Source organism: Pteropus medius, unplaced genomic scaffold, assembly GCF_902729225.1.
Source record: "Pteropus medius unplaced genomic scaffold, Ma_sr-lr_union100, whole genome shotgun sequence".
NCBI classification, from domain to species: Eukaryota; Metazoa; Chordata; class Mammalia; order Chiroptera; family Pteropodidae; genus Pteropus; species Pteropus medius.
Window position 1 is genome coordinate 5,735,478 of NW_024344241.1, and position 22,780 is coordinate 5,758,257.

General features: G+C 33.0%; 1 protein-coding gene across 15 annotated transcripts in view; it reads right to left on the minus strand.

Annotated features, from left to right (window-relative positions):
• PRP4K (pre-mRNA processing factor kinase PRP4K) overlaps nt 1–22,780 on the minus strand; it is a 33,640-nt gene that overhangs the window by 1,063 nt on the left and 9,797 nt on the right. Inside the window, exons 3-18 of one of the 15 annotated variants that reach the window (XR_005654207.1) lie at nt 22,260–22,436; nt 19,615–19,770; nt 18,128–18,209; nt 16,597–16,807; nt 13,693–13,766; nt 12,182–12,272; nt 11,357–11,504; nt 10,099–10,236; nt 9,336–9,489; nt 6,712–6,826; nt 5,973–6,124; nt 4,698–4,784; nt 2,286–3,579; nt 1,689–1,776; nt 1,364–1,436; nt 875–920 (exon numbers count right to left, since the gene is read on the minus strand). Coding sequence is in view for 2 of the 15 variants with exons in the window: in XM_039869425.1 (XP_039725359.1) it covers nt 3,376–3,579; nt 4,698–4,784; nt 5,973–6,124; nt 6,712–6,826; nt 9,336–9,489; nt 10,099–10,236; nt 11,357–11,504; nt 12,182–12,272; nt 13,693–13,766; nt 16,597–16,807; nt 18,128–18,209; nt 19,615–19,770; nt 22,260–22,436 (1,789 nt within the window). In the remaining 13 variants the exon portion in view is untranslated. Of the gene's footprint in view, nt 1–838; nt 1,777–2,078; nt 3,580–4,697; nt 4,785–5,972; nt 6,125–6,181; nt 6,620–6,711; nt 6,827–7,498; nt 7,623–9,335; nt 9,490–10,098; nt 10,237–11,356; nt 11,505–12,181; nt 12,273–13,692; nt 13,767–16,596; nt 16,808–18,127; nt 18,210–19,614; nt 19,771–22,259; nt 22,437–22,780 lie in introns of those variants that run through there. The other 14 variants (XR_005654210.1, XR_005654209.1, XR_005654203.1 and 11 more) reach the window with 14 other exon arrangements.

Below are 22,780 nucleotides of genomic sequence, written 5' to 3' on the forward strand. Positions count from 1 at the left end.
AGACTTATGAATCCTGAAGTGTGACAATCACTCGATATCATTTTTGCCAAAGTGTAATAAAGCAAAAACTTCATGAGAAATATTCTATTTGAAAACTACACAGCTACTCTGAAACATGAATGCAGGTTTTTAAAGGATTATTTGCTAAATGTCCTACACCTCACAGAGGTCTTGTAGAGTTCCAAATTCCTGCCTCAGCAAAATTACATATTCTAATAGCATCATATATATAATGATTGCTTACAAGGTTCCTGTCAAATAGATCAATGTAGGAATGCCTAATTTGGGAATATCAAGGATCTACAGTATATCACCTCTCATTTCTCTTAAAAACTGGCAATGACTAAATATTTTGTCTACTTTAAGACCATGACTACAACATGTGTTGAAAAGTTACTAAAGGGCAAGTTGGAGAACAGAGTATTTTAGGAGTTGAAGCATTCTTAAAATTACAGTTTCTATTCTTTTGCATCTGCCAAGGAGATAAGATACCTAAAACGAAAGACTACTTTTTGATGTATGCTATTTTGGTGTTTGCTGTTTCCCTACTAACCTTTAGGAACTGACCTTTAGGAATTGAAAACCTACTAACCTTTAGGAACTGAAAACCACATGTTACATGTGGACTCTCACCATCCAAGAGTCTTTTACGTCACTAAATTTGACAAACTATTTTTATTTTAGGGGAGGGAAGAAGGGGGAGAGGCAGGAAGCATGATAAAACAAGCACTTTACAAATGAACACTATAATAGTACTACTATTCTAAGTACCAAACATTAATGGAATCCAAATCATAATGCTGAAAACTAAAAAATTAGACAAAAATTAAATGGAGGATTTTTTTTTTTTTTAAATCTTTTATAGGACAGAAACCTTAGCTCATGTCTTCTGGTTGTCATCATCTTCCACTGAGCTGCACCTAAAACACAAAGAACAAGTAACAAGCAACTTTGTTTTTTAATGAATATGTAACAGTTTTGAAGGCATAAGATGAACTGTTTCTAGTGGAAGTTAACTTACTTAAATAATTATATAAAATGAAGCCATGAAAATTACCAGAAGCATCAAAATATTAACTACTGAGTGAAAATAACTACAAAAGTCTTGAATATGCAGCATATTTATCACCAAAATAAATAATGGTGGGAAAATCACTACCTGTTTCATTTAAGGTAGAAAGCTGCACCGTGATGCCTCATTTACAAGGCTTCACTCTACCTGAAGATGAACACCATCTTGTATTTATTTTAGTAAATCTAGACCGTGAAGAGATGGGGTGTAGATTCAAAGTTGGCTTATTATATCATCTATCACCTTCCTGGCTGTAGTTCATTTCATGTCTTTAAATGGAGCAAAACCCACCAGAAGAATGCTGCTATTCTGATTTTCCATTCTTGAATGCACCAAAATGTGCATGCTTGTTGTAATTAGGTGCCTGGGTGAATAAAAAAATCCCATTTACAATTTAAAAATATTATTTGAACCCCTAAAATCTGATTATTTTCCATATTCCTCAGGGAGACAAGAATTAATTTTACCACCCAAACAGAAAAGATTAATTTTTTGAAAATTCTCTTCTATCATGTTAAAAATACGAATTCCTTTGTGTTGCAAAACCAAGTGGATTTACATGATTTTGTTTTAAACTGTTGCTAAATGTTTATCTACACATGCTGTCAGAAATAACCTTGTTAAGAAGGTGAAGCTGGTGTCTCAGCAAATCAGACCCCTTGGAGAAGGCGTTGAATGGCCTGTGCCCCGTTTTCCTTTTTTCTCTTTCCGCACCATCAAAAGGAAAAGTGAGAAAATAGCAGAAACATTAGTTAAATCCTGAATTACACCCTATAACCTACAGGAATTATCTCACTACACTGAAAGCTGACAATATTTGTAGAACTTTTTGATGAAATAATTAGGAACCTAATTAATAAAATGATAAACTTTTGGCTAGGTTTACATCTTTAGCAAATAATTCTTTTAAAGACTTTAAGGGAGAAACAAAAGGTTGCTTTTAGCTATTTATGGTTTACCTGACTTACCAGCACTGAAGACAAAAATTTTTAAAAATGGCTACAAATGCCTTGTTCACAAAAGACTTTATTATCTAGTGATGCATACTGAGAACATACAGAAATCTGCATGGTCCACTTCACATGCAGTAGAACAATCTTCACTTTACAGTAAGTGAGTGTCAACTGTTTTATGCAATAGACAACACTTTAAAGTCACATTCTTAAAGAAAAGCTTCATTTACAAAAGAAATAAAAGGTAAAGAAGCAATTACCGCTTTTAAAAAGCAGCTGCTTTGTTCAAGAGTGGAAGGTTTATGCCTGTATTGAAAGACAACATGATCACAAATAATGAAAACAATGAACAAATGAAAAACACTTTTACCATAAAGCAGTACACTTTCAAAATGACATACAAATAGTTAAAAATTTCATTATGTTGTCTAACTTTTAAATATGAGGACTTTCAGAATTACGCCTCAACATCTGTAGTTAGTAAATGAAAACTATGCATTGTTTCTATGTCACTAGGAACTGTATTTAACAAAATGTATATAAAGTCTATAGCAAGTTGATTAAAAAGAATTAAGTTAATAAGAAACAGTACACTGAAGGCGCTCTATCCATCAAGCGCATACTCTTCAAATTTTAAATGTGATGAACAGAACAGAAATTGTAACTATGCCACAGTTGCAATGCCAAAAAATAAAACAAGATCAGTTATCACACATGCAGGGAATTCTGCCACAAAGCTAATATCCCTCATTTGTCAATTGCTCCAATAAAATAACATCGCAAAACACCAGTGATGTTGATGGTTTAGCTTACCTTCAGTGTACTGAATGTTGTACACAACCTGCTTAAAAGAGGAGACCATCCCTGCAGGCAGGCTCAAGAAGGAACAGACTCCCTTCGGCACTGACTACACCAAGGGCATGCTGCTGTGGCCTGCACACACATACCTAGGAAAACGTGAATATAAACAGCATTTATGCTGGCCATTTTACCTGAAGACCAAAATGAAGCCAAGTCTGCTAAAAATAAATCAACCACCCAGTATTACTACTTATTTTATAACAGATGCTTTTGTCTTTTATGTGAACTGCAACCATATACATTAGCACTGTAATTTTGTGCAGTCTTGGCAGTTAAAACAGTTCTACAGTGAAATTTCACATAAGACACAAAACAGATTAACTAACATTTCTAAAAGAAATATCACCCTTGGTTTTAATTCAAATATATCATGCTTTCTCAAATTTGCTGGAGAAATATTTATAAGTTTATATACATTAATAAACTGCTGTGAAATTTCTTCAGTCTTTGTATTTAATTACTCAAACCCTTGGAGCTTCTTCATCTCGCTTAAATTTTTTCCTGGATAAAGGCATGCTGTAGGGCCTGGTTGATGCTAATTCGTTTAGCTGGGTCCAACATTAGAATCTGGTCCAACAAGTCCTTTAGCTGATGTACTTTTTTACGTTGGTCTTCAGGAAGTCGCTGGCACCCAATCAAGTCAGCCAACAGGTCCTTAGTTGGATTAATGGTGCTCATGACAGTAACTTTCTCCTAAAAACAATTTAAAAAATATATATCTCTAAATAAAGTAATCAAACACATATAACAAATGAGACTGTTTTCAGTCTACCAAAATATTAATATATAAGAATGTATTATCATCTACTCATTTAAAACTTTCAGGTGGCTTCCTCTATTCTCCATGTCTTTTCAAGAAGCAATCCAAAAACTTAAATGAAAAAGGTTAATCTTGAATTAGCTATGATAGTTTTTTTAAAAAATCATTCTGTAATGTAATTTTGTAAACATAATGACAACAGAAAAGAACTCTAAAATGTAGTTAAGTAATTAAAATTTGAGAATTCAAAAACATTAATTAAAAATAATACAGTAAGTACTTGCTATTTGAACTGTATTTTCCTTACCCTGAAGTGGGAATAGACAGACATGTACACGAGCTGATACCATGAATTGTTATTAAGTGCTCTGATAAAGTTAGGGACACATAATACAATGGAGCAAAAATAAAGAAGTGCTTACTTCCACCTGGAGGTTTTAGAAAGGTTCATATAGAATGTGTATTTCATCTGAGGCTTAAAGCTGAATACATTTTTTTTAGGGGGTGAGGGAAGTACAGGAAGCAAATAAGGTCAGGATGGTCTGTGAACACAGGCACAGATGTCTGTAAGAGCATGTCCTTTAGCTAATTTATCAAATGGTAGGGTTTACACAGTACAGAGAGGGGAAACTGTTGAAGAAGGCAGAGTTCATATCACTGAGGACTTAGTTTGTCATTCTAAGAAATTTAAATATATTATCTTATAGGGTAACAGAATGATAGGTTTTTAAGCAGAGAGAGTAACATGATCAGATTTGTTTCTAAAGTCACTATGACAGCTGTACGGAAGCTAGATGGGAGGCCAGACCAAGAAAAGTGATCCAAAGATGAGAGGGCCTAAATATAAACTAAAATAAATAAAAACTCACACTACACATTTTTAAATCTCTTCATCTTTTTCATAACTTGATATATTTTATTCAGAATTGGCCAACACCAAAAATAATTTATTTTTAATGTTTTAAAATATTTATAGCTCCTACTATGATATGACCCAGCTCATTCATTAATAAGATAATCATTTAATATAGCACACTAAAAAGAGACTTACCCTCTCTGTTACTTTATCAACTTCTATGTACATGAAGTTTAAGTTTTGATCAAAATGTTGGTCTTTGAATACGCCTTTCCGAATCATCTGGAAATAAAACAAAACAAAACTACTATGAAATAGTCTGGCTTACTAATAATTTAACCATAACAAGTAATATATATTTATCTCTCTGGGTTTGTTTTCTCAATTTAACATGAAATTATTATATTTTCCAGGGCAGTGATTTAAACCAATTCTGATATCAAATTGTGCTTTCACTGTATCAAACTGAAATTAAACATAGACTTAAAATCATTTGTTCTCCGATGGGAAAACTATTAAAACAAGTGGCGTCTCTCAGCAGTTAAGAAAGCTAATGACATTTTACAAATTATGTTCTAATAGTCCTAAAATGGTAAAGGCTAAATCTTATTAAAATCAATACCAACATAGCTAATTTCTGTGTAACTTATTCTAAACAAGTCCAACATAAGCTGAAATCATAAAAGTCTAAGATGTGGCCCTCAAGATATTTTTATAAATCCCTAAAAATTCTTGCTTTGTGTTAATCAAACAGATATTACAGCTAAAGTATTAAGGGTGAGTTTTATGTCACAAAGATGTCATTTCAAGTAAATTTTCTTGGTATCTTCCTTTCCCAAATAACTTCCAATCTTTAATAAACTGACTGACATCCAGTTCCTCTTTCAATGTTCTCCCACTCCCTCTCTGATGACTGAGCCCTTCCTTACAACTAACTAACCTGACCTGCACCTTTTATCATTCCAGCTCTCAAGCATGTTTGGTCCTGTTACCAATTAAGGGTGTGCTCTCAAGAACATTGTTGCTTCTGGAAGAATAGACACATGAAACAGTCATTCATACATATATACATATATATACACATATATATACATATATACACACATATATATATATATCCATATATATGATACTTAACAAATTTATGTTCATCAAGTCTCTTTTCCTCAATTCCAATTCTACCCTAAACTCTAGGCCCCTACTGTCTGCTTAATTCAAGAAGGTAAAGAAAAACACAAAAACAGACTTTAAAGGGGAAAAGGAAAAGAGTTCTTACTTTCTTTTGATAGCTCTTGGCTGATTAGAACACCAGAAATGAGAAAAGAGCTAAAGGAATCTTAGTTGCCACGTACTTGCCTCTCTAAAACTGTTTTAGAGCCACTAGTGATGAATATGTGTTAGCAATCCATCAGTTTATAGGAAACTGTTGTTAAGACCTTGAAAAAATACAAGCTCACACTAATGTCCTACCTTATTTGGCATCTTTCCTTTGAGATCCATGGCGAGCTTCAACATATGGTTATTGGTTTTGCCGGGAAATAAAATTTTTCCAGTATAGAGTTCATATAAGGTACAACCTACAGACCACATATCTATACCATAGTCATAGCTTTTACCTATAACTAAAAACAAAGTGAATATTTTTAATATATGATTAAAAACAATCAACTATTATTTATTTTCATTTATTTATTTAGCTTGAAGTATATAACCACAATCTTAACACCTCACTTTGGCATTAGTTTTTCATGTTCTTTCCCATTAATTCTTAACAGAAACTCTTCAACTTAAAACCTTAAAAAATGAGGGAGTAGGAAAGGAAGTGAAGGAGCAGAAAACATTTCTTCTCTTTTTTTCATTTCACCTTTGGTAAAGGTGCTAACCAGCCTGCACGAAGGCAACAGGAAGAGAAAAAAATAAAGGTCCCACACAATTCATAAATTTGATAATCAGACCTTGAGTAATCAAGAGCAGTCTTCTAAAGTCGAGGATTTTCCACAACTGTTTTGCTACTCTTGCCAGACATGATCAAGACTCCTGTCACAACTACGATCATTCCAACTGAGGAGGATGAATGTGCTATGGTTCCCTTCCTCATGAATGACCTCGTGCAGCTGCTGAAGTGCGATTAAAACAGTACTTAGACATTAAATATTCTGTTTCCAGCACATATGATGGCCCAGGTAAAAGAACATTTGAAAAAACTTACTGATTTCAGGAGCACGATAAAATCTACTGACAAGATAAGGCGTTATGTCATTATCCGCAACATGTGAAGCCGAACCAAAATCGCAGAGCTTTAAAATAGTTTTTGATTCATTAACCTGCAAAACATTTTATCATGGAAGTTTAATTCATGTCAGGAATAATTAAGACAAATAGATAAAAAATAATGGGCTTTGAGAAGTTATTTCAATACTGAGAACAAAGTTACTCAATTAAAAATTCCTTTTTAAATTATTTTATGACTCAACTTCCTAATTATGAAAAATTAAGAGCTACCAAATATTTTATTATAATTAGTAAAAGAACTTTTTCCAGTGAGGAAATATGGGATAATACAAAGTAAAATTAATTTTAACCAATGATATTTAGAAAAGGGTGGGGTAGTAAGAGAAAAATTTCACTGAAGCAAAGCATCTTCTAAAAATCCCCAGAATACCTGAATAAAGTCAAGTTACTAATTAAAGGAATATGAAAATGTTCATTCATAAGGGATCAGACTTAGATTAACTTTCAGTTGCCAGAAAATTATGATGGCAATGAAAGCAGGATTCAGATTAAATTTGGACAAAAACAGAATAAAAATTCTTCATCAGAAGCTGCCAGACCATCCCAAATTTAGCTATCACTTCAAGTCTAAAAATTATAAAATCCTTTAAATATAAAGAAGGTATTAGTCAAGAAAATGTTAACTATATTTGGCAAAACTGATAAAACATGAACTCTGTATTAGTCATTTGTTTCTTTTTTCCTTTGTAAATACTTCAACATACACAGTAACAGTGACATCTGCTGAGAAAGGCTGGAGTTGCTCCCATGACTGCTGCCACTCATGAGTCAGAAGCATGTTCAGGATTAACAAGTGCAGATAATTCATATTCCAGAGTCCCTTCCCCCCTTCAAAAGAGACACACACAAATTCCGAGTTGGGACTTAAACTTGGCCTACTGTTTCCACCCAAAAGAAACATAACACTTTAAATAAATAGCCGTAGGCACTCTCTACTGGGACATTATAAAGCTTGGTCACCGTTATAGACTGAATTAAGCTAATAATAGAAATGATTTTTAACTGCCACATCGATAATCATTCTCTTCATCTGGGGGATCAGGAAAACATATAAAGGAAGAGCACTTTCAAAGCTTTTAAAAGTATAAACTGCATTCGAGTACTTAAGAATGCGGTTGCAATACCCAGAGTAAACCCGAGGACCATTTTAAAATTACAATCTACTAGTGGAACTCTTGGGCTGGCTTAAATGCCTTAAATAATAGCAGGATAGCTACACTTACATGCACTAGTTTGGCTATGCTCCTTCATGAGGAATGTGGTACTTTTACAACAGCGGTGGCTGAAATCCTCAGCTAAAAGTTTTGGATTTTCATTTAACAGCTCCATGTGCTCTCTGATGTCTATTTTTTCCTTCTCCAGGAAGAAGGAACATTCTATGTCAGAAATTCAATGAAGTTTTAAAAACAAGAGCTTCTAAGATACTGGCAAATGTCTTATTCTTTAACCTCCACGGTGGTTACAAAGACGTTCCCTGTATAATTATCTTTAAACTGCATTATTTAAACGTTTTTGATACGGATGATATATCTCATCATTTAAAAAAAAAATTGAGGTAAAAATCAACTTTGAAATTGAACTAGGCAAGTCTACAATTCTACCTACCATTTCACTGTAATTACTCAGCTCCTCTATCCCAGTTATATTAGATATGCCATATATTACAAACACAGACCAAACATACCAAAATGGAATGTTTTTTTATTAATGTGGTAGCATGGAAGGAAATACTTTAATGGGATTCTAATCTTTTAAAAGTACAGAACATGTTACTGGAAGATGAACCAGGAATTGCCTGAGTTGTAAACATGGCAACTCTAAATACCACAGAACAGGATTAAGAAATGAGACCAGGAAGGGAAGGAGTGTGTGTGCGCATTAATCACCCCACTATGATGATATATATTTCTAACTGTCAAAATCATAAACGCTGTGAAATCTGCATCTACCACATGAGAAATCATTAGTTAGGAGAGGTCTAGACTATGAAAGGGATGCCTTTCAATATAATACCTAACCACAACTGAGCTTTACTGTGTTTGGGCTCCCAGATGTCACAGCTTCTAAAGCAATAAAGAATAAAGGAAAAAAAAATTACTCCTAGGCACCTTTAAACTCAACTCCATATATCTGTTTGAGAGGGTAATTCCCTTAAATGTCCTTAACTCCATCAGTCTACACAAATTACAGAACAAAAAAGTATAAACACTTATTTCAAATCAGCAACATGTGCATTTTTTTAGATACCAGAGGATGTGCATCATTAGTACATTAAAGCACTCTTGGGATCTGTGTGTATTCTAAATCCATCAAGCAAAAAGAATAAATTGGACAGTGGCCTTTTTCTACTTTCATTATACTTTAAAATTTCATAGCCCAATTTCCAAAAAAGTAAAAATTGATAAAGTCATTTATAATGGGAAATAAATATAATAGTGAATTATTCTTCTAAGATGTCATTTCTAGAATAATACAGTGGTAATCTCACATTACTGGTAAGTAGATACGTGATGTATAAGGTGGCCTGATAGTTTGACTTACCAGGATATTGTCTGGCTTGATATCTGCATGTAGGATATTGCATCTTTTAAGGAGTTTCAATGCCAAGAACAACTGCTGACTATAGGATCTTACAGCTTTAATATGAAGACCAACATCCTTACCATATTTTTTTAACACCTCTCGTAAATTCATACTTTTAGGAGAGAAAAAAAAAATTTAGGGTTAAAATGCAAAATAGAAATAAAAAAGGCAAAATACATTTAAACAAAGTAAAAGAAGTCTAAAATACAAATTACAATGAGTATGTTGTATTCAAGAATCCCCCTGCCACATTCAATAAATTATTCTACACTGATATGAGAGCATATGAAATGGTGTGCATATAACAAAATTTTCCAATAAAACTCAATTTTCAAAATAAATAGAAGAAAAGATATGCAGTGGTAAAATTCATATTGATTTTAGAATGGTTTTACATTTGAAAGTCTAACAGTGAAAGCATACTATTGAAGATCAAAATCCTATTTCTAATTCCACTATTCTTATTTCTTTTCATTCTGGCTTAACCTTTTCTTGAAGTATTTCATTTTCAGAGAATCTTTCTATTGAGCTGAAAGCCAAAAATAATTAGTGCCTGGCACATAATATACAGTCAATTAATATTTACACATTAAGAATTGTCAATTAGTCAGGTTTTAAACAGAAGTTAAAGAATAAAAACCAGAGCTAAATGAAAAAAAAATTAAATATCCAGGAAATTTGTCATACTATTTATCTAAATATACAAGTTCTGACACTGTACCTGAGGGGCTCAAATACGAGACAGAGATGCTGTTTGTGATAAAAGTGTCTGAAGAGCCGCAAACAATGGAATTTGTCATCAGGATCAGCATCATTAAGTTTTTTCAAGAATTCTAGTTCTTTTAAACCAGTTTTTTGCCTGAAATGAAAAAGAAAATTAGGTCAAAATTAAATACGACCAAAATTTAGGAAAATTAAATAATATATATTTGCTAATTCCAGTCTGACGTATCGTAGGTGACATGTTAAGTATTAGGTTGTATTTTTTTAAGTAGTAATAATAATTCCGTTGAGGAATGACAGGTCTAACACTTTATACTTTATAAGAACTTTATACTTAACCAAATAACTATTTTCGTGAGGTTAATTTCCAAAAATAACCAATCAACAAAACAGAAACACTGAGGAATAAACGCATCTTGCTTGAAGGGAAATCAATCTTGCACATTTTAGTTCAAGACTTGATATAAATATTATGTTTAATAAAAGTGGAACCACACTGAATACAAGTCATAGTTTCTTTAAGAGTCTAATTAAGGAATGTCTTACCATATATTACTATTTGGTTATCCTCTGAAATTCTAGTTATAATTTGTCAATAAGCTATATTTAAAAGATTTTATGTCTATAATAAAGGCTGGGGATCACCATCAAAACAAGACAAAAATAACTTTCTAAGCCTAGTGCAGCCTGAGACTTTAGTATAAATCTACATTTCTTTAGTGTTTCAAAACAGATGGTAAATTGACTTTAACACAAGCTCAGTAAGTGGTATAGATTAGGTATTAAAACATATGAATGTATTATGACAATTACCTCTATTAAAGGAAAAAGAGATAAAAGATACAACTAATTCCCAGAAGTATCTGTTAAATCAGTTTTCACTTTTTGTAGGCCACCTTATGCTCAGGGGCAGCTAATCAATATGATCCTTTTATTTCTCACCTCTGGTCTTGAGTTTAAGATACTCACAGCAAAAGATGGCCATGAGACAAGCAGTAGAAGGAAGGAGTCTAAGTTGATATTAGTGTAAATAGTAGGTACTGAAACACACTGAAATGAATTAAATATAAATCAACCTATAGTTCTAGTACTTCCCATATAACACATGGTAATAAATTTAAAATCCAGTCAAAAAGAGCTACTTTCATTTTATAATTGCAATTTTACATAGTTACACATTTTAAAACGACATTTAAAAATGTTTATTTGCGAATATCTGTTTTATTTAAGTTTTATCACATACTTTTCTGACTTACATGAGCTCATTGTTTCTGATGATCTTTACAGCCACTTCTTGGTTGGCTCTTGCATTATCTCTGGCTCGTACAACATTACTGAATACACCTTGACCAGTGTAGCCATATACATTGTAGCGCTTATCTAGTACTTCGCCTATGTTCACACCTAAAAAAGTAAATTAAAGAATTAAAATTTTGACCAAACAAAATTACAAGATGGATAGAATAAATCAAAAAATAGGAAACCCAGTGCAGTCACTTAAAAAATGTGCCATATTTTTACTGCGTTTTTGGTTTCCTAGACAACACAATGAATCAAAGCTGTGCTTCCATTGTTAACTCTTTCACTATGTAGTTAAAGTTGCATGCTCACTTCCACTCATTATAAGGAGAGTTTCTGCTGTCTTATCAACCGCTGATGATTTTAACATTGAATAGGGAAGACATGTGCTCACGGAAGTGTTCCCAGCTACAGCGCTACATGATAAATACTGCACGACTGGTATCCCAAGTTCCTTGTATGTTTTTCTTGGTTTCAGATCAAGACAAGCAAGTGACGTACCCCTTCCTTCTGGAGGATTAACTCATGGCTGAAAATAACTGTGAATAGATTTAGATCGCACATCAAGTCTTTATCTCACTTCAATTCGTGATGCTTCTAGGCTACTTACTGGAATACAACATGGGCTCAGAAGCTGCTAGATGTGTTAGATGTATCACACTTTTTAAGTGATGGCACTGTGATGTGGCTTTCAGAGTTCTTCAATGTGTGATTGCATCAAGCAACATACTCTTACAAAATGTTACAATAAACTCCAAAATTAATAAGAATTGTGAACTTACGATAATAGCCTTCTGCATCTGTCCAATTATCCCTGAGGTTGGGATTCTCTTTAAAATCTTTTCCAATGCCAGCAGCCCGAAGACGAGCACTCTGAAATTAAAGAGGCAATATAAGCTGTTTACCTGCTAATCACAGACATTTAAAGCACTTTCTTTCAAACAAAAATGGGTGTAACCAACTGTAATTTAAGAAAAACTTATGCCAAATTAAATAAACTCTTACTATCACTTATGTAAAAGCAGTACAGATGAAACATGATGACTAAAGCCTCTTGTATTACAATAATGCTTAGGAAAAAAATTAACAAAGTATCTTTAAAATTTTTTAGGAATAGAACTAGGGCATTAAAAATGAAAACAAAAACTCAAAACTACATCTGATTTTCCATAGTTATTGATAGAGGACAAAAATCATTTATGGGAACTCGGTTAACAATCAGTGTCCAACTCTCTTACTAATTTTCACATTTCTTTTACTGCCTTGTCCATGTAACACCCTTTGCTTTTCTTCTCATATATGCAAGAAATATCACTGGCTGTACTAGTTGAGTTTGTGTGGGAACTTTAAATAGAGTATCTGGTACTTCTGAATAGTCTTTATTACACATCACTCTCCATGATACTCAGAAGATTCTTCAGTATCACCCAGACAAATGATGGCTCAATAATTATTTCATACTCTCTTAACCCATTTTTTTTTTTGGTGCTCCTAGGGCTACATACATACGCATATAAATAAATACACACACACACATCACACATATGTATGTAGCATATGCATACACACACACACACACACACACACACACACAAACATATACATAACACTTTACTTAAACCAATTACCAATGTCTGCTGGGTTTAGGGGACTAATTGCTTATCATATTCCATTTTTAATTTCCCTGATACATATTTATCCTTCACCCCACTCCTTACTAAAGCTTCTTTATCTTTCATGTTCTCTTAAATTTATAATAAAAATGGCCTCACAGTTCTGAATATTAGTTTTAAGACTTTTTCCAGAAAAGGCACTAATAAAAATGGCTAAAGGACCAAAATTTCTTAACACTCCACATAACATTTCCAACTCTTCAGCAAATTCTATTAGATTCCAAACTGTAAATTCTCCATTATCTACAACATAAAAGCCCAAAGTGGACTCTGTTTTGATAAAAGCCTGGAAATTACTGTCATCACCTTGTCTCACTTAACTACCGTGAACACACGACACACATGCACGCACATACTAGTTTGTAAATCCTAGAAAAAAGTTGTTACAAAAAAGTTAACTACACTTTATTTGATGTTTAACTTTTATGAAGCTCTCAAACTATTCTGCTGTACTTAATTTCAGACTCAAAAAAGTTGCAAAATTAGTACAGTTTCTAGGTACCTTTCACCCAGATTGTCTAAATGTTAACATTAATTCACTTTCTCTCTCTATATATATACACACATGCAAACACATATGTTATACTTTTAAGTTGCTTTTATAACTTGAAATTACTTACATCAAAATATGCGGCAAACATATCATCAGATTCTGTAAACATATCAGGTGCCAACAGCTTCTTTTGAGATGAACCTTAATGAAAATTAGCATTAATATTAGAAAAATTAAGAGAGATAAATTAAAGCACAAATAATAAGTCAATGGAAAATCACTAACAGCAATTCAAACTTTTATCCTCTTGTACATTAGTTTTTCAGTAAAACCCAGCTTAAAATCACTTTATAACACTTAAGATACATAAAGCTATCCGTTTTATAAAGTTGATAGACCCAGTATCAATTCTTTCGCCAATGTTAAATTAATCTGTCAATAGCTAAACAATGACTATGTATTGAAACAAAAACTCCTCTTTACAAAATTACATTTCCAAATTGTATTTCTAAATGAAGTCTCAAAAGGTTAATATCCCCACTATTGATAGATATAGATCTACATTTTTCTACTAGAAAGTCCAATAACCCCATTAAAAAAATGGGCAAAAAAAAAGTTGGAAGAGTTTCTAGAAAACAAAAAAAAAAGAATGCAACTTAAAACTACAATGAAATACCATCTCTCTATGAGACTAGCTAAAAATCCCAAACTATGACAACATTCTGTTAACAAGCCTTTGGGTAAACAAGCACTGAAGACATTGCTTGTGGGACAGCAAAAATTGTACAACTATTAAAGAGATGAATTTGGAAATAAATAACAAAATTATAAGTTCATTTACTCTTCTGACTCAGCTATCCCACTTCTAGAAAACCATCTTAAAGAAAGTGGCAAGCATAAAAAAATGACTTAATGCACAATATTACTGTAACACTCCAATTAACAGCCAACAACTGGACACACATCAAGTACCCATCACTAGAAGACAGATTAAACTGGCACTTTCATTACATTGGAATAGTATGTGTAGATGTAACAAAGAATAAAGAACTTTCATACAGATGAGTGTATAGTGCTTGGCTTTTACTGAGGCCTTTTTTTGTGTGCCTGTGTAGGTAGAATACAAATACATGCATGTGAAAGATGTTTCAATACTTTTTAAAAACGCAGAAAATTAAGTCAAAAGCAAATGAAAATAAACTTAAATCTACCAAATTGGTGATGTAACCATTCAGAGAATTATTTCAAATGACTTTACAACACATATTTGTGACTATACAACCCTGGAATGCATCCAGCCTAACAAAAAGAACCATTAAATTTCAAACTGCATTCAGTAGATTTAAAATTGATAATCATACTGAGAACTCGGTGTTATAAAAGTTTCAAAGTAATAACCTGAGTTATCATGTTATTGGAACCATATTTTTCACTGTAAAAGGTATATAAAATCAAAGAAATTAATAAAAACTCTATAATCTCAAATTTTAATCAGGAATATCAGTATGAACGAATATTCCTTTCCAGAAATGTATGTATTTCCCAGCCTTGTCCACTAAAAAGGCCGAGCAGTAATGGGCACCTCTAAGTGCCTTGTGATATCTAAATGAGGTTTCCTATTACATAGAACTAGGATTCCTTGGAGCAATAGCTGATTCTGTTCTGGGGCAAGATATATATAAGGTGAGCCTGTGATATCCTACTGTAATAGAAAAGAAGTCAGCGAACTATAGTCTGGGCCAAATTTGGCCCCTTGCTTATTTTTGAACGGATCATTTGTACATGTTTATAGGTCTGGGGAAAAACATAAAGAATAATTTGTGACACATGAAAATTTTATAAAATTCAAATTTCAGTGTCCATACAGTTGTTTGGGGATCACAGCCATGCTCATTTATCGATGCTGGCTGTGGCAGCTTCTGTACTACAAGAGCAGAGTTCAGTAGTTGGAACAAAGAAAAAGTCTAAAATAATTACAAAAGCCTAAAATATTTTCTATCTGACCTTGTACAGAAAGTTTGCTGACCTTGACCTATAGAAAGTAAAAAGCTATATGAAATACTGCAGGGTTTGAGTCAAAAGACATTAGAAACCAACTAAGAAGGACTGCTCCTTCCCCACCTCAGCTGAAGAGAGAACAATGTGAGCTTCAATAAGAAAAATGACAGCAATGGATTGAAACACAAGTACAAAATGATACCAGTTGAAACCTCGACAAAATGACTGAACTCTTACAAGTCATCTGTGGAGGCTGCTGGGCCACCAACTATATTCTATGCTAAAAATCAGTCAATAAAGGAAAATAATCAAGCATTTATCCTGCCTTTCCTGTACAAATTACATTTTGGGGTAAATGAAGAATGGAAAACTTAGGACAACCACATATCGCATACTGCCTGATGTAATACACGCTTTACACCATGATTTATAAAGAATTTTTGCCAAAAAAAAAAAAAAATCAAACCCTCATCTATTCAAGTCTCTAAAACTAATACTGAGGAGAAAGGAAATAAAGGACACAATGCGGCCAGACAAAATCAGAACAGTTTATAAGACACATATCTGGTATCTTCAGAAATAAATGGCAAGAGGAGCGGGGAGGATGAGGAAAAAACTATTAAGGCTTAAGGGATATATATATATACCCCACACATAATATCTGCATCTTATTTGAATTTTGATTCAAACCAACTGTTAAGTCTCTATATAACAAAGATACAAACTGAAATGTTTACAGATGAAATTAAATTACAGCTATGATTTGCTTTAAAATAATACTCCAGAGCAAGGAGAACAAAAGATAATGAATAAGTGGGAATTCGGTATACTATTCCAGTTATATAACTAATAAAAAACCATTTATAGAAAACATTTACTGGGATACATTTAATATTATATTACTATAAGTTTAGCGGGAGCAATATTCCTAATCCCTTTCACTTTCCCCATCCCAAAATAATCTCTCTCATTTTGAGGTTATAGAGCTAAAAATTCAGAGAACATGGTCAAAACAAAAATCTAACTTACTCACCATTATTTTGTTCAACTGTCATTAGATTATGCTTGGCTTTTACTGAGGCCTCAAATGTATCAACATTTTCTCGTTCATACTCTTTAACATCAGCAGCTACCCTTTCCAGAATGTCGTCTGGAGAAGGTGACCGTGTACGAGTACTGCTCTGGGGGCTGCTTGGTTCAGATGGCACAGACATATTGCTATCTTCAGCGAGATACTTATATTTCTGTAATAACAAAACATTATTTTCATAAAATCTGATGCTAACTAAATATATTTGCTAAGAGGTGTTGCATTAAAGAGTCAAATAAAGTTAAAACTTTTTTAAAGGTATCGCTGCCTCGATTGAATCAAATCTGAAATCCCTTCTACATAACTCCAAAGTCCACAGGAGGCAAAATCTGACCAGAACAGATGTGACATGCTTTAGTCTTATTTATCAATCCCAGTGTGAACATAATACGCCTCACTACAGAAATACTAATGTATTTGATGGAGTGCTGTTCTAGACCCCACTGATGGGGCTAATTAATATACACTGATGCACCATATTACCTTTCCAGAATTCAAATACGTCTGAGTTCTAAAGCCTATCTGGCCTCAAGGGTTGTGGATAAGGGAATGTGGACCTGGGCAAGAACAAAAAATGATTCGACCAAGTCTTCGGGCCTATCAGTTTAATAACAATAATTTCATCAGTGCCCCAAAAAAGTTTTCTCTGGAATTCCAGCTTTGCCCTACAGCCTCCAGTTTTTGCCCTATAGCCTTCCTTCACTCTGACATACCATTACCTGATTTATTGGTTTGCTATGTGTGTCTAGGTGAGCTGCCATGACTGTTCTTTCTTTTTGTCTGCTGTCTTCCTCATAGTTTCTAAACATCTTTCATTTCTTTCAGAATTCTTCCTCTCAAGTCCCATCACTCACCTTCTCATCGTTAGAAGAAAATTCTAATGATGATAAGAGAAGGTACTTTATAGGAAATGCTATCCACAAAGAATCCAGTGGTCATAGCTTTATCTCAGGATGGCCAAGGAAGAACTGACAATCTTCCAAGGCAGTTAACCTTATCGTTAAATGACTATATCAAGAACTATGTATAACACCCTTTAACCACCCAATATTTTTAATCGCCTAGCTCCAAACTTGTCTTAAAATTATTTTTGAGATGTTCCATTTAAACAATCACATTTGCATTAAAAAACTTGCTATTTTATTAAACATTAAGATTTTTTCAAAAGTAATAGGCATAATTTTTGCTAAATGAAATTCCTCCAATTTATTCTACACTCATTTATGAGAGTTTTCTTAGTCATTAACTTAAGAAAAGCACACTTCAAATTTTATGTCTTACACAAGAGGTTTATATCAGAACCCTATGTATATCAAAAAGGGCAAAGATTTCAATTTTATTAAGAAACTACCATTTTTCAATACCTACTGAATTGCTACTGTCATTTCCTAATTAAAGTAAATAAAAACCTTCATTTTCCTAAAATAGTGATTATTTAAGAAAGACTGATCAAAATTTTACTAAAATCACACACCTGAACAATTGCTTGCCTTTGTATTCTTCTCTGTTCTATTAGAGCCTCTTCATCTTCTTCCTCTACATCAAAGTCTTCAAGGCTTAAAAAAAAAAATTACACAAATATACATGTAATTTTAAACATCCTTAGAAATTACAAAATCAGAATTTTACACACTTAAAAAGTAAAGGTTGGAAAATGTAAGTTAACAGTAAGTTCAAGCAAAAGTCTTAAGCCATTTTACTCTTTTTACTTCTGTTTCTAAACTCTCAGTGTGTGTGGTTTGAAATTCTGGCAAGTAATTTAACCTCTGTATCTCAGTTTTCTCGTCATCTATTGTCTCAGTGCACCAAAATTGGAAACAAAATATCCTTAAATTTAAAAAAAGTCATCACTGGCTCTGCCATGACCTTAGTATTAGTAAAGTCATTTCAATCCTCTATCCTCAATTTCTACACCTATAAAACAAGATGGCTGGGAGAGATTAGTAAACTAGTACCTTATCCGGGTCACAGAATCCTTTGAAAGCTATAGATCTTTTCTCCATCAAAAATGAACATGTAAACATTTGCATACGATCTGAAGGGGAATGTGGCTCTACCTCCAAATACTGCCCCAGACCAGTCCCAACTGTCTAATAAAGAACTTCTCCACAACCTTTATGATCCCTCCCAGTGCAGCCTTTTCTATGGTCTGCTGAATTTTCACTGCAGAAGGGTAAGCAAACTGCACTCTAAAGACCTCAGGATCTATGTATATATAATACCTTTCCCCGACTCAATTTTCTCATCACTCAGCTCTAATCAGGGTTTCTTGATTATAGCACTACTATCATTTTGACAGTTCATTGTGGGGAGCTGTCTTGTGCACTGGAGGATATTGAACAGTATCCCTGGCCTCTAGCCACTGGATGATCACCTAAAATGTCTTTAGACATTGCCAAATGGGGAGGCAAATCACCCTCAGTTAAGAAATTACTGCTCTAAATGAGTCTTATTTGTTTTTGAGATGTTCCATTTAGACAACTAAAGTTTGCATTAAAAAAATTTTCCCCACTATTAGACACTAAAATACTTTTGCATTTCCCATATTTTAACAGCCATACCTGCTACCAGATAGTCTCATAAGCAAAGTATGTGTCATTTTACACAAACTAAAAAGTCTAAACTTAGTATAAAAAATTTCCCCTATAAAACTGGTAATTAAGATTGGCAGGACTATGTAATATATCTGTTGTTTCTAATAAAAATAAAGAGGGGAAAACTCATGATAAAGCAATGGCCCAAGTCACTCCAGCCCAAACTGAAATATCTAAATTCAGAAAACCATGACCTCTGCCATATAACCTCTAAAATATGCACAAAAGATTAACTTTTAAATACAAGACCAAATGAACAAGCTTGCTGATAATATTCAAAATATTAATTTAAAAATAAAAGATTTTTAAGTCTAACAGTGTTTCTCTAAATTGGAGAAAGATAATTACACAAAAATTCCACTCTTACTTATCATCAGATGAAGATTCTTGCTCAACTTTCATTCCTTCAGAAAGACTTCCTTTAAATTTATCTTCCTTTATTTTGCTTCTGCTCCTACGTCTACGACCACCTCGTGATCGAGACCGCCTTCTCAGCCGGGATCTGCTCCTTCGACCTCTATCTCTATTTGAGAGAAAAAAGATGAAATCTACATTACGAAGGACCAGAACTCTAGTGTAAACCATATCTATAATCTCCGGCAGGAGATGAAGGATTCTGGAAACTCACTAGTCCAAAAGAAAAGATACATAGTTGTTGATAAGTTAAAGTCTCTACCTAATCACCCTGAAGTGATACCACTAATCCACATGTTCTACATCATCAGAATGGAAGAAAGCTTCTACCCCGCTGTCTCAGTGCCTAACTTTCAAATCAGAACAGGCAGTAAGGAAGGATCAGGTATCTGAGGAAAGTCATCAAATGAAAAGGTAAATAAGCAGCGAAAGAAATCTGAGAAGAAACCAAAATACAGTTGATCCGTGAACAATAGGTTTGAAGTGCACAGGTCTACTTATACATAGATTTTTAATATTTTCTCTTCCTTATGATTTCTTAATATCATTTTTTCTCTAGCTTACTTTATTGTAAATATACAGTATATAATACATATGACATACAAAACATGTTTTAATCAACTGTTGATGTTATCAGTAAGGCTTCCAGTCAAAAGTAAGCTATTAAGAGTTAAGTTTTTGGAGAGCCAAAAGTTAGGTAGATTTTTGATGCCCCTACCCTGCTATGTTGTTCAAGAGTCAACTGTATAGGTAAGAAAACTATAGAACACCACAAAACAAATTCATTATCATCTGTGACATAAAAGGTGCTATTTCCATAAAACAAAAGTAAAATGTTATAAAAAAATAAACATCCAACAAGGTCTTGGAAATAAATAAATAAATATATATGAGCTCAGTAGTGAAAATCAGTAGAAGAGTAAGAAGGTAAGAATGAAACGATCTCCTAGACTGAAAGTAGAATTAAACAACAAACATAAAAGATGTATGAGAAAAACAAAAAGATCACTGGAATAATACAGATGGTCTAATGGGGGTAAAAAATCCCCAGAAAACAATGAGAAAAAAGCAAACAAAAAAAAAAAAAGAGAAAATTTCCTAGAATAGGCAGCCATAATGTTCCTGCTTTAAAGGGCCTATCTCATGCCCAACAAAATAAATGGAAAGAAAAAGCCACACAATAAAGCACATTATAGTGAAATTTCAAAACACAGGACATTTATTGTTAAGAAAAAAAAAAAAGAGGGGGCAGGGATAAAAAGCAAGTCCTATAAAAACTGTCCAGACATCAGAATAGGACTTCTTAATAGCAATATGGGAATCTAGAAAGGAGTAAAATAACAATCTCAAACTTCTTAAGGAAAAAATGATTTCAACCTAGAATCCTATTCCTTGACACACCAGCAATGAGAAAAGGCAAATTTTAGAGACATAAATTTACAAAAATGTCCTTTCACTGCACTTTCATCAGGAAGTTATTGGAGATGGATTACCAAACCAAATCAAAGAGCTAAAACACGAGTAAACACTGGATAGGGGAAATGGAATCAAAATATAAAAGAGAAATGAAGGAATGCCAAGAGGATGGAAAAAGGAAGACAAATAATACAATGACAACTGTATAAGCAGGTTTATTGGTCATTTTGGAGCCAGAAGGCTAGGAGCATTAGAATGGAGGTTCCCTGGATCATCTGCTCAGCAATCAACAATACCCTTATGCTCATAATGATTATATCTAAAAGCATACAGAAAGGTGATGAAATCAGGCCGAAGAGAAACGTGAAGGATAATATAAAAAACTAATTGTCCTAAGTAGGAAATTAATAGATAATATGGCAATAACTTTAAAAAACTTAAAACATACACACTTAGGCAAAGTATTTCTATTTCTAAAAATCTAGTATACAAAATACTCAAAGATATGTATAGATATATATAGTGGTTGCATTATAAACCTTTGGTGTACTGTCCTTTTAAACTATATTCCTTTATTAATTCAATTAAAAATGTTAAAAGATTGGCAAATCCATTTGTGATTTAGGTTAAAATATTTAATGTGCATGTGCTATTTTTAAATTGATTCCCTGCTTTAGAAACCAACCTTTTTGATCAACTATACTAGTGATCACGTTTTACATAAAATGTTTTCTACTGTAAATTAAATAGGTCATCATCTCGAGGTCGTGTTCTTAAGGGACCAAATACAAATTAACAGAAAAATAAACACAGAATTGTAAGACAGGAAATAGGACTGCTTATACATTACCCTATGATCTATTCTGCTACCTGAAAAAAAAAAATCCCAAGTTTAGCTCACTTAGTATTTATCTCTCTTAAAAAAGAGAAAAAAATTCTACTTTTAAAAGACTGAGTTTTTAATGAATGCTGATTTATTCATATTTGAAAGAAAACTATGTTAAAGAAAAATCAACGAGTGTGAAATATTACACATTGGTAGACGGAAACTACATGGGATCACAGCTACAATTTTTCAGAGAAAAATGGTCTTTTAGAAAATCTACCAACTGAACTAATATGGAGCTGCAAAAACATTCAGTTTAATGAATCGAAAGAATAACATATATAACATAGGTTTACCTTCTCCGAGGAGATCTGCTTCTTCTTCTGGGAGACCTGCTACGTCTGAGTGGGGAACGAGACCTCCTTCTAATGGGGGATCTACTTGCTCTTCTTCGGGTTGGAGACCACCTATTGATTGGGCTGGCATCTTTTGATCTTTCACGTCTACTGAGGATATCATCTCGAGGTCGCGTTCTTAAGGGGACCAAATATAAGTTAATAGAAAAATAAATCACATCAAAATAAATTACTCTCTCCTACATGCAATGAACATCTTAAGAAAAGGCATGCTATTACAGTAATTTTTTAAAATCCTTATTTGTGCTTTTAGATATTTTTCTGATTTTCTATAATTAATCTTTATAACTTTTGGAATCATGAAAAAATGTTATTGGAAAAAAAATTCCGCCCATCCAAAATGTTTGTTAAAATACATGTTTAAAAATAAAATTTCACGATGTTAAAAAAAAAAAGGCATGCTACAGATAGCAAACACAAATTAACATGTTTTGTAACAAAACAAATTCAAATGATCATGA